Below are 13195 nucleotides of genomic sequence, written 5' to 3' on the forward strand. Positions count from 1 at the left end.
GTCTTTGACATTTGGAAAGTAAGAGCTGTGTATTAAAGCTCTGCAAGAAAGTAAACTTTAATGAGATTTTTTTTCTCTCAGTCCCAGAGGGAACGTGAGCTTTAAAATTGAATGTTGTACATAGTAAAAGACATGGCTGCAGCTGAAAGTATTTATAATAAAGTTCAGGACTCAATTTCTGCTTTATCCTCTGCACTCGTAGGATAGCTGGGTATATAACTTTATGATAGAGCATTCTTTCTAAGAAGCGTATGAAAGCTAAAAAAAAGCAAATAATTCTGATAGTTTTAGAAATAATGAAACCAGATTAAATGTGAGGAAACTAGACTAAGTAGAACTACTCATCATATGTAAACATACATACCCAACAAACATTTGCACAGATTGGCATTGCTGGCACACAGGAACCCCCTCCTGGATTTAAGAATGGGTTCAGCTTTCTTTCCTGTTCTTTAAGATGGTGCAAGTTGGGAATGTCAGGACAGGAAGAAAGTGCTTTAGTTAAGCAGATTCTGGTATTTCTTCCTGTCCACACACTTCCAGAAGGCTGTTAAACAAGTGGAGAATGGATGTGGGGAGGAGGTCCTCTTTCTGGGGAGGAGATTGGTGTCTTGGCAGCTCTGTACAATGCTGCTGTGGACCTATGCCCTGGGCAAAGTAACACTTTTCAAACATTATCCTACTTAATTCTCTCGGTGAGGCTGTTAGCTGTAGGTGGTGTTCTCATGTTAAAGTGAAGAAGCAGGATAAGTAACTTGCACAAATAAATATCTGAAGCAGGAGTCTAGCTGGGCTCCTGACTCTTGAAGCAAAGAACTTTACACCTGGGTGTATGAGCATTTATGATGCACTTCTTGTATCCTGAGGAAGCCAGGGGTGGATGATGGTCTAGCTGCTGTTCAGTAAAATGTTTCCTATTTGATTATCTTCCCACGACGTGGCTTTTTTAGTATTTGGTTTATGTTGGGTATGCTGAGGAAATAAACAGTATGAAACACTTGCTTGAAATGAGCACTGGGCACTGCCGACTGTGCCCCTCCCACCCCCTGGAATCATCTCCTTCGGTGTCCCCACCACCCGGAATAGTGTCCTTCGTGTCCCCCAACCCCCGAATGTTCTCCTCGGTGCCCCACCCCCCAAGATTGTCCCCTTCATGCCCCGTGGTCAGAGAGAGCTGGGGGGTAATGCACCATCTCTGGCAGCATGGCTGGGGGTCAGGGCCTCAAAGCCACAGTGTGATGACCAGTTTCATGCACTGTCCCTGGTGAAAAATGTAGTCAGAATCTATGTGGGCACCACCTGTGGGCCCGTTCGCCTCAAGAGCTGTTTTGCATCTGCCCCACGCAACGCAGGCTTCGGGGGTCAGCCAGAGGTTTGGGCAGAATTCATGCCATTATTTGGGTTGGGGCTCCCACTAGTCTGTCTGCTCCTTCCTGGGGTTCCCCCTTCACCCTCCAGCTGCTGTGGTCACCTCCATCTCCATTCTCTATAGTTTTTTCAAACCAGCAAGAGGATAGGTTTCTCTCCACGTTTTAGTCACCCCTGCCAACCCGGGGTCCTACGCTCATGGAAGAAGCTGTAAAAGTGGGAAACTCACCCAGTGCCATGCCATTCCCTTCCTCCCAGGTGTCAAACTGTTACCTCCACTCTGTGCCTTCCTTTGGTCACTCTTTAGTGTCTTCAGGTCGGCTCTTATATCTTTAAGTGTTGCCTGGAGTTTATAGCTGTTACCTGTGTGTATTTGTTTAGGCCAGGGGGTGTAGGTGGCAGAAAGGTCAAAAAGGACCCTAAAGAGCTGTCTTTTTAGGTATCAGATCCTGTGCAGATCCATCCATTTTTGTCTTAAAATTAGATGCAGATGACATCAGAACTGTTTTAGAACTATGATCTCACAAAACCATGATTCACTGCTGACCTTTCTCCTGCCTGTTTTGTTCCTGCTGTCTTGTTTCACCTAAATGTCTGCTCAGTTCAATTACTGTTCGAGAATGATTTATTGATTACTCACTAGACATGAGGGATGATGCTGGATCCTCTACCTGTTGAAATCGTGTTGATTCCAAATTCACATCCAATGCAGGTGCCTGCAGGACCACTCCCTCTCTCCTGACGGGGAGGCAGATGTGCTTCATGGTTCTTCTGAACGCCTCTGGTGCCTTGTTCCTCCCTCAGGATGTCTTATTTATTAATATACTTGCTCTCCCCCACCCACCCATCACCAGTCTTGTCCCCCTGTAAGATTATAAACTTTACCGTGGCAAGGGTGAGTCTCACTCATGTTTTCATCCATCCATGCTGCCTTAAACATACTTTTTAAAGTCAGGAACCAAAAAGATACATGAAAAGTCTGCAGTTGGAGAGAAAGGGGGGGCACAGAGCATTAGCTTCCTGCCTCTGTGCTCCACAGCAGAGTGGGGCATCAGGTAGCAGAGCCTTCTTGTTCTCAGAGAGCACCTTCATAGCGACGCCTCCTCCCCTTCCCCCAGGTCTCCTCCCTCCCCTTTTCTTCCTCCTCCTCCTCTTCCTTCTCCCCTTTCCCCTCTCTTTCTCTCTCCTTTTCCTCCTCCTTCTTCCTTTCTTTTTCTCATTACTGAATTGTGGTCTAATTTGATCTTCAGCTTTTTTGTTCACTTAGCCTCCTCTTTAAAATGGCCTGTGTGTTGGTATGAAATGCTTTGTGCTGTAAGTTCAGTAAACAGGGAGCCCTTTCACCTTTGAAAATTTGGTACCAGAATTCAAGCACATAGATCAGTGACGTCCCCAAAATGGGGGGGGGGAGAATAACCCAAGCGTTTAATGTTTCCTTACCTTATAAAATACTGAGCCGTGGTGCTGTGCATACTATACAATGGAAACTATAGAAATAAGATTAAGTGAATTAAATTAGTTTTGCTAATAATCTCACTTCTTCCTTAGATTCAGGTCAGAAGACGTTTAAAAGAAGAAGATCTATCATTCACTGGGCCTTCTGGCGAGGCTCGAGCACCCACCTGGACAACCAGCCCGTGTCACCAACGTCTCTGATGCCGGGACAGCTCTTTGGAGTGTCTTTGCCAGATATCTGTGAGAATGACAATCTACCCAAACCTATCTTGGTAAGTCTCGTTTTGGTCTGTAACACTTAACAGGAAAGGAGAGCTCCGGAGGGAAAATCTACCCCAAATGGAAAAATTGTGGACACACATGGCTTTGGCTGAGAACCTTTACTATTACTTCAAAGAATACAAATCTTGACTAAACTATTGCAGCATCATAAGGCAGACGTGATGGGGAGAGATGGTCTTGTCTGCTGGCGCAGGAAGGAGCAGCATGAACCTGCTCTGATAAACTAGAGTCTGTCTGCTCTGTGGACGGAGAATGCACTTTATCCCACACGTTCCTCTCACATCCTTTCTTGAACCCTGTGTTGTTCAGAACATGACTCTTTTAGTCACCTTAGCAGCAAGGACTAAACCTCATACTTTTTATTAGTATTCTAAGTGTTTAGGCATGAAGATACATCCTCTGGCATTTAGTTACCTTTTGTATGTACAACAGATCAGGTGAAAGCCACTGAGTGTGTATGGTCTTCAGTGAAGGTAGTAAATGAACCCTGTCAAGCAGCATTTTTTGAGTGTCCAGTACCCTTCAGGCACCGTCCCGGATGCCTGGCACTTCATGCTCTGCTGTGTGTCTGTGAGTACCAGACGCTAGTCTAGTCACTTTATCGCTTGTCTTTCACAACAGATTTAGAGGGTAGTTGTCACCATCATCATCATCACCATCACCATCTCCATCATTCCTACTTTACAAATTAAAGCCCCACTCCCCCCCCCAAAAAAACCCTCAAGCTTACTGAAAGTCACACACAGCAAGCCTGAGCTGTAACTAGGTCTAAGGTCCTGTGGGTTGCATGTCTCCGACACCCACTTGTTCCTCCTCTGCAAGCATAGGATGCACAGCTGGAAAGGAAGCAAAATGAAACACTGATTGTAATGGAATGGGACAGAGAAGGCTTCCCAGAGGTGATGATTTTGGAGCCAGATTTTAAAAGAAGTCAATATAGGAAGTAGGATGAAGTGTAAAGTAGGATGAAATGTAAAGTCACAAGAAAAGAAAGACAAGCAAGTGGAGGATGAGTTAGGCAAGAACATTTCCATGTCTGGGGACAAGATTTCGTGTTAGAGAACAGTGGGCAAAGAATAGTGAGACAGGAGGGACATGAGGTAACAGGTACCTTGAAGTGACTATTGGATCGCTGAAAAAGGACAGTCGCATGAAAGCAAGTATTGAAATGTAGCAAGAACAAATGGGAGAAAATAGATTTAGACACACACACACACACACACACACACACACACACACACACACAAAGTGACTTTAATCCTCTGGCAGCCTGTCCAGCCCCAGCCCTTCAGTGCCTCCCGCAGGGCCGCCCCGGCCCCTGGCAGCCGGGGAGGGCAGCGATGTGTTCTCTGGCTCCTTCTCCGTCAAGTGCCATTTTGATTTTTGTTTCCTTTGTTTCCCCATAGGATATGCTTTTCTTCCTTAATCAGAAAGGACCCCTCACAAAAGGGATCTTCAGACAGTCGGCCAACATGAAATCCTGCAGAGAGCTGAGAGAGAAACTGAATTCCGGAGTTGAAGTACAGCTAGACTGTGAATCGGCTTTCGTGATAGCCTCTGTCTTAAAGGTGGGGAACACATGCCCTTCGTCCCCCCCACAGTGGAGCTCTGGGGGAAGACAGCTGGTCTCCCTCATTATAACGCTATCCCCGTCTTTGAAGAAGCGTCATAGTTAGAGTTTCACAGCCAATTAGCTATGTGATAAAAGTATTTGTAGCAGAAATTCTTGTGGCAAAGATGTCTATGGCAAATAGGTTTACTTATGGGGGAAAAAAAACCTGGAACCCAGCCCCATGGTCACTTAACTCACATCCATAGTTGAGTTAGACTTCTTCTAAAATGTTTTCCTCCCCCCATTCTTGAAAATGTCTCACGTCTTTGCAAAAGCTAAAGTCAAAATGAGCTTTCAGCAGCGCTCTTGACCACAGCAATGGCTTCTGCAGACCAGCGTCAGGCTGCCGTATCTCAGCAGGCTTGGTGTGCACCCGTGCCAGGGGTAGGGACAGGGCCCCAGCCTGCATCCCAGGGCCTGGAGCATAAAACCCAAATTCCAGAAAACGTGGTGAAGAAGGCTCTTACGTGTCCCTGCTCCCAGTCAGTTGCTCACAGAACCGTACTCTATGAATTTAGGAACAGTCAGATGTCTCTTGGTAAAAGGGCCATGTCTGCTCTTAAAACAATCCCTGCCACAGACTTTGACAATGAAGTGTCACTCAGAAGAGCTGGAGGGCGGAAGCGGGGAGCATCTTGTCTATTTTACACAGGGTTTGCACTTGCCTTTCAGTCGTGGAGCTCAGTAGAGATATGTGTGGTGCGCTAGCTGAGCAAGACCCATGTCAGGGACGTGTATGCATGGTGGATTTTTCTTTGCTTTTTTTTTTAACCATATGATTAGGCTTTGTCCCATCTCTTAATTTAAGAAGTTAAAGGCTATGTTTTAGAAGATTTTCCTAATTTTGCTATTCTTCACAGCACCACACTCCTCAAAATTTTGAACTAAATTGCTGAGGCTGTTAACAAAGAATTTTGGGTGTGAAAGAGTTAAGCTGCATTTCACATTGCAGAGAAAGTAGTTGTACAAGAATAAGCAAAGGGCAAAAATAATCCAAATGATTGGAAAGTCTGGTTAGATGGGTTCCAACTAATTAAATAAAGCTTTGTGATCATGGAACTGTGCTTTACTCTCAATTTTTTCCCAAGTGGTGGCAGGAAAGGAAATGCTTTTTGCCAAAAGTTATTGAGCTTTAGTTTTGTTTTGTTTCTTGTTCTTGAGACTATTTGGGAGTGGTACTTAAGTTTTCCCTGAATTTTTCCCTTAGGCTGGTTTTGCTTAAATATAAGCTTCACTCTGAACTATAATTGGAATAAAATTGCTTGAGAAAGCATAACTCTGATCCATCAGATGTTTGAGGAAAAGTTCGCTTTTTAATCCTGTAAGAATCTCATCTCAGATTAATCTGGGAGCTCTGCTGATGGCCAGGGCCCTGCCTTTGGAGGGGAGGAGACTTTGAGTCAAGCGCTGGGCACTGGTGATTCTAATTCAGAACCAGCTTTCACATCCTTCTCAGCTGTGATGGTTGTTATTTCATAACTTGTTATTCCAGCTGTGGAGAGTCCATTACGATGTTACGAATTATCTTTCAAGTGTAGGTTTTAAGATTTAATGATGTTTTTCTTCAAGACAGATCATAAGTATGTTTTCCACTGAAGTTTAAAAAGAGAGCTATTGTCACTGCCCCACTTTGAAATAACTGATTTCGGCTCTTCTGAATCTGACTTGTCAAGTAGGTGCAGCACTAATATTAGTTAGGAATTATGAAAATTTGATAGCTTTCCCCCCAAAAAAAGGTAACTTTTGTGATGATGCATCTGAATCACGAGTATCCAGGTACATCTCTCCTGGAAAATACAATAGAACAGAGACAGACTTTAAATCAGTCACTTTCCTGCTTACTAACCACTCCAAAACATTGTCTTATAATAGGTAACATGACCACGAAGAGGCTTTTAAATTATTTGAGAGCCTCAGCTATAGTTAGCTGGCCTTCCCTTGTCCCTCACTAATATTTGGCTATAGGACATACAGCAACATTTCAGTAATGACCCCTGCTACGTCTGCGACTATGCTTGGCATTGAGTGTATGAAGTGAAAGGCAAGGGTCTGGTCTGATCCTGCCCTGAAGGAGCTCGTAGGCTCGTGGGAGACATGCTCACCTAATCAGCTGACTGCAGCACCGAGGCTCAAGGCTTCCATGTTAGTCACAGAAACACGACATGTTGTCTGTCACAAGTTGTGTGTCACCTTTAGTAAGGCACATATGTAAGGCTGCTATTTGATTTTCCAGCAAGAATTAAAATTACTCCATTGCACACCTGTCTCTGTGTTGCAAGCAGAAACTTGCAAGAGGGTGGTCAGCCATGGGTCCAGCACTTAGACATGGAATTGGGTTTTCTCTGCCTGAAGTTTCCTAAGGTGGAGATCAGACTTCGCAAGCTTGGCTTGTTAGGACCGTGCCAAAAGCAACAGAGGGTGTTGGCCTAGAAAGGAAAGGAACATAGGACCAGGACCAAAGTGTGTTTACTTTTAAGCTTTTTTATAAACAAATGTCAAACAACAACCTCCCTTGGTCAGATCCTACTTGTGTCATAGTCTGGTTTCACCCACACCTGGCCCCACAAGTGCTCTAAGGAGGAGTCTCGAAGGCCGAGAAGGATAATGTACCAGGGACATGTTATTTAATATACATTAGGGATGAGAGTGCTGCCCCAGGCTTCCAGAGCCAGCCATAGCCTGGAATGCCTTCTCCCCTCCTATGAAGAATACAGGGGGAAACTGCAGACACCTCTGGATGGAATTAGTCACCAATGCTGCTGGAATCTAAAGTTCTAAATTACCAGGGACTTTGTTTTATTTACTACCCTGTTCCCGGCACCTGAAACAGTGCCTGGCACAGATGAGTAAATATGTGTAGAATGACTGGATGACTGACTACCACATTATGAATCTCACAGATACCTTCGTGCATTCCTTTTAACCAGTGATTTGAGAGACAGAGAAAAAAAAACAAGATTAGGATGGTTTGCCAGACCCTGCCATGTTATACTAGTTTGCTAAGATGTATACAAACAGGAGGTTTCAGCCCAAACAGGTTGTCCTTTATCTTTCCCACTGTAGTCCAGACCCCAATTTCCCTCTGGTTTTTTGTTAGAAAAAAAATCAAAGCATATTTTTCTGTGTGCGCACATCATTGGAGGGCTGGCGCAGAGCTCTGTGTGTTCCAAAGAAGGGAGGACTGAACTTTCCAATAAAGTGTCTTCTTTCTAATTTCTCCAATACAAATTATTAGAATAACAATTTAAAATTTTTTTCCCTCTATGTAAGGATTTTCTACGATGTATTCCGGGAAGCATCTTTTCATCAGATCTCTATGATCATTGGGTCTGTGTAATGGACGAAGAAAATGATGAGGAAAAAATAAATGCAGTTCAAAGGTAGTTATTCCAATTTGGTCATTTCTCAAAAATACTTTTTAAAAAACTTATATTTTACAAGCTTGTCTGTTAATGTAATAATAACTATCAAAGTCATATCCATAGGGGCTAGTTTAAAAATAGATTTATGCTAGCAACTGTCATTGTTATTACTGGGTTTTTTCCTAATCTTATTAATATGGAATACTCGACCATTGTACACCTTCTGTATATTCTAATCTGATAGGCACTGAAACCCATTAGACTAATAGCAAATACTGTAGACCCAATCTACAATTTATGACCTTAATTTTGGTAAGTATTTAATTAACCAGACGATTCCTTACACACTTCATTTAGCAGCCAAATTCATACAGAGAAAATTCCTTCCTCTCAAGGAGCTCACAGTCTAGTAGAAATAGACAGATAAAACCCAGAATTCCAGTGCGGTACAGTCAGTGCCATGACAGGGGTATGTGGAGAAGGGGATGTGAGGACACTCCAGAGAGACAGTCAACTCATTGAAAAGTGTCAAGGGAAAAGGGAGTTGCAGAGCCTTAGCCTGATCACAGAGAATGCATTGTCTGTCCTCATGGAAAGGGAAGTTGCCGGCAGAACCCAGCACCCCCATTCCTGAGTATTTCCCGCATCATAAGAGAATAGGAAAAAAGTGTCCATTAACAAAAAGCAATACTTGCATTTCTGTGAAACCCAAGAATCCCAGTATCATTTATTTGCAAACGCTTGTTCAGTGCAGTGTTATCTTGAGCAACTTTCAAATGTAAATCATTATCTACACGCAGCTACTGATGGTGTAAGTGTTGAAGGCACCAGACTCAGAGCCATGCACAAAATGCTGTCTCTGCTTTCGTGACAGCTTGGTGGGAACCGTTCAGGTACAGGGAACTTGAGATTCTGTATGTTGTTGCTCATTGTCTAAAATTTTATATCGTAGAAGCTGTTAAAGGATGATTTTTAAAAGGCCAGAATTATGGCTCTCATATAAACATATACACATGAAAGAAATTTTATTTAAAACATGGATTAATAAAGAGAACTACTAAGACGTTACTGCCGCCGGTTCAGAGAAGACAGTTAACTACCACAAGTTGTAATAGTTGAATCAGAAATGCTGAAATGAATTTATAAATAGACATAAAAAACAAAACTGGCTTTTTCTGCTGGGGCATGAGGCAGTGCAAGTAAATCACGTGACTCTTCACCAGAGAGAATTTTCAGGTCTATGGACAAGTCTTATGTGTGTTGCTGTCAATATTCTATAGTTTACAGAGGTGTAAAATAACTCAAAGGCTCAGGGCCCCCTCAGAATCTGACACCCCAAAAGAGCACACTAGGCAAGGCCTCACTGTCCAATGAAAACATTCAGTAATCTTTTGGCCCATTGCAATCTGTCATAATCTGTCCCTAGAAAACCATACTCATTGTCAGTCTGTGGTGCTGAAGAAGCGCCTCTCTGGTATTTATGCAACAAGAGCCAGATGACCTGATGTTCTTCCCCAGGCTGTGATACAGGAAAACGGGGCACGAGAGGAGGGCTGTGTCCCAGGTCTCACTTGAGTCCCTGGGATGCGCCCCGCCAAGTGAGGGTCGTTGGCTTCACGCGGGAAAGAATTCAAGAGCGAGCCCTAGTTGAGTAAAATTAGATTTGTTTAGAGAGATGTACACTCTGTAGACAGAGCGCAGACCATCTCAGAACGCAGGAGAAGGGTAGAGGGGAGCAGGGTTGGGTGTTTAGTTTAAAGGAGAAGTAGACACACAGTCCATAGACAGAGTGCCGGGCATCTGGGAAGGTGAGGGAGCAAGAGAGTCCACGAGGCGCGGTGTTGCGAGTTTTTATACGTTAACAAGTGAGAGGATTACTCCAACTGCTTTGAGGAAGGGGTGGGGATCCCCAGGAATTGGGCCACTACCCTCTCCTTGACTTCCATGGTCAGCCTCAGAGCTGTCATGGCACCTGTGGGTGTGCCATTTGCGGTGCTAGTACATTACAGTGTGTGTGAGGGAGCTCAGGGTCCACTGGAGGTCAGCTCTCCATCCATCCTGGTCCTCAAGGTCCATCAGGAGTTGACTTTTCCTCCACCTTGTTGCTAACTGCTGTGTCATTCCTTTAATGGCTGTGTCCTGCCCCCTTCCCTCCTGTCTCAGTTACAGGTTCTTGTTGGAAAAAAGCAACAACCATGAAAATATATATATGTATGTATAAAATATATATATATTTCCTGGATGGTACTAAATGATGGTGAATGATAATTTAAAAATCCCTCATCAAGTACAAAATCGGAACAGTAGGAAATATACTGTTATAAGCTAGACTGACATGTGAAAGTGGTACCACTGAGATAAAGAGACATGGGACAGAATTGACCTTAGAAGCTGGTAGAGCAGAGTGTAAGCTCTCAGGATGGAACTGGGTGTCTTTGTGGCTGAGGCTTGAAAGGTTCTCACCCAGAGACAGAATATACAAAATAAATGAATAACCCCCCTGAGTCTTACTCTCTCCCCTCTGTAAGACAGTCCTCGCTCTGCACGTACCATATGAGCTGACACTCCCGCATACCTGAACTGTGTTTCTGCTTCGCGTGGTTCCCCATGAAAAGCGAAGAAAGGTTGCCCTGTCTACAAGTTTTCCACGAAATGTCTTGCTTAAAGAGCACCTTTGTCTTTAGGCTATTAGACCGGCTCCCAAGAGCGAATGTTGTTCTGCTAAAGTATCTTTTCGGGTTATTGCACAAGATTGAAAACCATGCCTCATGGAACCAGATGAATTCATTTAACTTAGCAGTGTGCATCGCTCCAAGCATCCTTTGGCCTCCTGCTTCCTCCAGCCCCGAAATAGAAAGTGAATTTACAAATAAGGTAATGAAGTTTTTCATTTTTCTGCCCTGGGGCACTGAGTCCCCGTTTTGAACCTAAAGTTTGGGGTATTAGTTCTGAAAGACACGTCCTTAAGTACATCTTCTTATAAGTCTGAGTTCATCGACTGTTCTGTCCTCTCCTGGTAGACTGCAGAAAGCTGATTTCTTAAGCAAAGAAAGTGATAGTAATTGGGTTACTTCTGTTTTCCCTTTAAGGAGGCAAAACAGCTGTGATTGACTGAAACCATAGAGGGAGAAGAGCAGTTGATAAGATTTTAAAAAGAAACAAAAGACTTTGAAATTGAACAGGCGCAGGTGGAAATCTCAGCCCTCCCCACTTGCCAGATGTACAATCTAGGGCAGAATTAGTTACACTGTTCCACAGTTTCCTCATCTAACACAATGGAGGTGGCGATGGTACCACACTCACTCAGTACTTACTTGAAATCACACTCCTGCAGTACCTGATGGTTAGTACAAGGATGGGGCACTGATTCCTCTTCCTCCCAACGTTCTGCCTGCTCCTTTGCCTCAGCTATTGGGGCAAGAAGACTATGGAAAGGTTCCAGTATATCTCAGTGGAGGCACAGCTCTCCCCAGTGAGCTCTTCTCCAAGCATCTCCAGTTCTGGCTCCTCAGGGAGGCAAATGCATAGGAAGAGGCTGGTCAGGGAAAATGTACGCTTTTCTCTCCAGCCGTCCCTCTCCTTCACAGTTAATCCACAGAGGATGCCCACCTCCCACACTTATGACACCTGCCTTTTACATAAGAAACATATTTTATAACTCTATCTAATGATGCTTCATGAATTTTAATAAGAAAGTATATTTCTTCATCCCAAATGCCCAGTACAGAGAATACTTAAAATTACCCTAATTTTAAAGACAGGACCATTAGTATAAAACTGTTAGCATTAAACCAAGGCCAGAAATAATAACTTTAAGCCACTGATTAAAATGGATTTCTATACTCAAACTACTGTTGTTTTTTTAGGGGAAACGGTCTGTTTAGTTTCCAAGCAGACATGAACTTTGAATTTTTCTCAGGATTCTTCACTTTTTCTTTTTTGGTTTGAACCAGGATTCGTATATGAAGTGTGATTTATAGGTGCGCTATGTGAAAAGTAACCCTTCATTTTTGTTCCTTTTTTGTGCAGGTTTCTCTGCTTATACAATTTCTGATTGAAAATTGCTGTAGAATATTTAGAGAAGAAATCACTTCCCTTTTGGAAGAGGTTTCAGTGACATGTGCTACGAAAGAGAATGTCTCAGGTACTGTGAATAATGGGGTTGTTTTTGTGTGTGAGAAATAGACACACACGTGAAGGTCAGCAAGGGCACCGATTACCCTGCAGCCCAGAGCAGCTCGGGTGAAGGGGCCTCTCACCTGAGTCAGGGGCCGCGGGCTTCCGCCCCTTCCTTAGAAGGCCTGCTCGTAGGTCAGGCTGTGTTAACACTGTGGTCAGGTTACCTAGTGTATAAGACAAGGTTCCCAAACTCCAAGAAGTTGTTAGTGGCAGAATTCTAACTTCTTGTTTCAAAATAAAACCTTACAAGGATATACAATAGAACAATTAACAGATTTACAATATAACAATATTGTTACAACATATTGTTGCAATATCTTACAATATAACAGAAGTGCTGTGGTTGAAACTGGAGTAGGAGACCCAGAAGCAGGCCTGGCCTGGTTGCTCCTCATCTTCCTCTCCGAGGTCCCTGACATCTCTCAGAAATCCAGCGCCCTGCAAAGTACTTGAGAAAACAGCTAGCCTCATGGGGCGGGGCAGGGTGTGTGGGGCTTGAAGACATTCAGCCTTCCAAAATATGAATGCCTGTACCACCAATTCTTGGTTATCTTTGAACAATTATTCTGTGCCACCGTAACATTAGTATCTTCTCCTGTAATTATGGGAAACCATAACATCTAACTGGTCTGATTGCTGTAAAAATAAACAAAGTAATAGATATTAAAGGACTTTGTCAAAGGGAAATTGATAAGGTTGGTAAATGGTTTCTCTGAGACTAACAGAGTTAATTAGGTGTATCCACCAGCTAATCCATTTAAAAGACACAGTCTTATTCAGAACCTGAGTGTATCTGCATTAATTTCTTTGTATTTTTTACCATTTCCTGGTATTATGACATGTCTTCATTGCTTTGAGGAAACCTTACTTAAAGAAAAGCTATTTCTTCAGGGACTGAGGTAAATCTAGTATACCCCCAAAATTTACTTTTAGTTTC

General features: G+C 43.4%; 1 protein-coding gene across 1 annotated transcript in view; it reads left to right on the forward strand.

Moving 5' to 3' along the window:
• Nucleotides 1-13195, forward strand: part of LOC140694413 (rho GTPase-activating protein 20-like) — a 29794-nt gene that overhangs the window by 10976 nt on the left and 5623 nt on the right. Inside the window, exons 4-8 of the mRNA XM_072957672.1 lie at nucleotides 2917-3095; nucleotides 4512-4673; nucleotides 7988-8097; nucleotides 10764-10953; nucleotides 12109-12223. Of these exons, the coding sequence (XP_072813773.1) occupies nucleotides 2917-3095; nucleotides 4512-4673; nucleotides 7988-8097; nucleotides 10764-10953; nucleotides 12109-12223 (756 nt within the window). The remainder of the gene's footprint in view (nucleotides 1-2916; nucleotides 3096-4511; nucleotides 4674-7987; nucleotides 8098-10763; nucleotides 10954-12108; nucleotides 12224-13195) is intronic.

This window comes from Vicugna pacos, unplaced genomic scaffold, assembly GCF_048564905.1.
Source record: "Vicugna pacos unplaced genomic scaffold, VicPac4 scaffold_21, whole genome shotgun sequence".
NCBI classification, from domain to species: Eukaryota; Metazoa; Chordata; class Mammalia; order Artiodactyla; family Camelidae; genus Vicugna; species Vicugna pacos.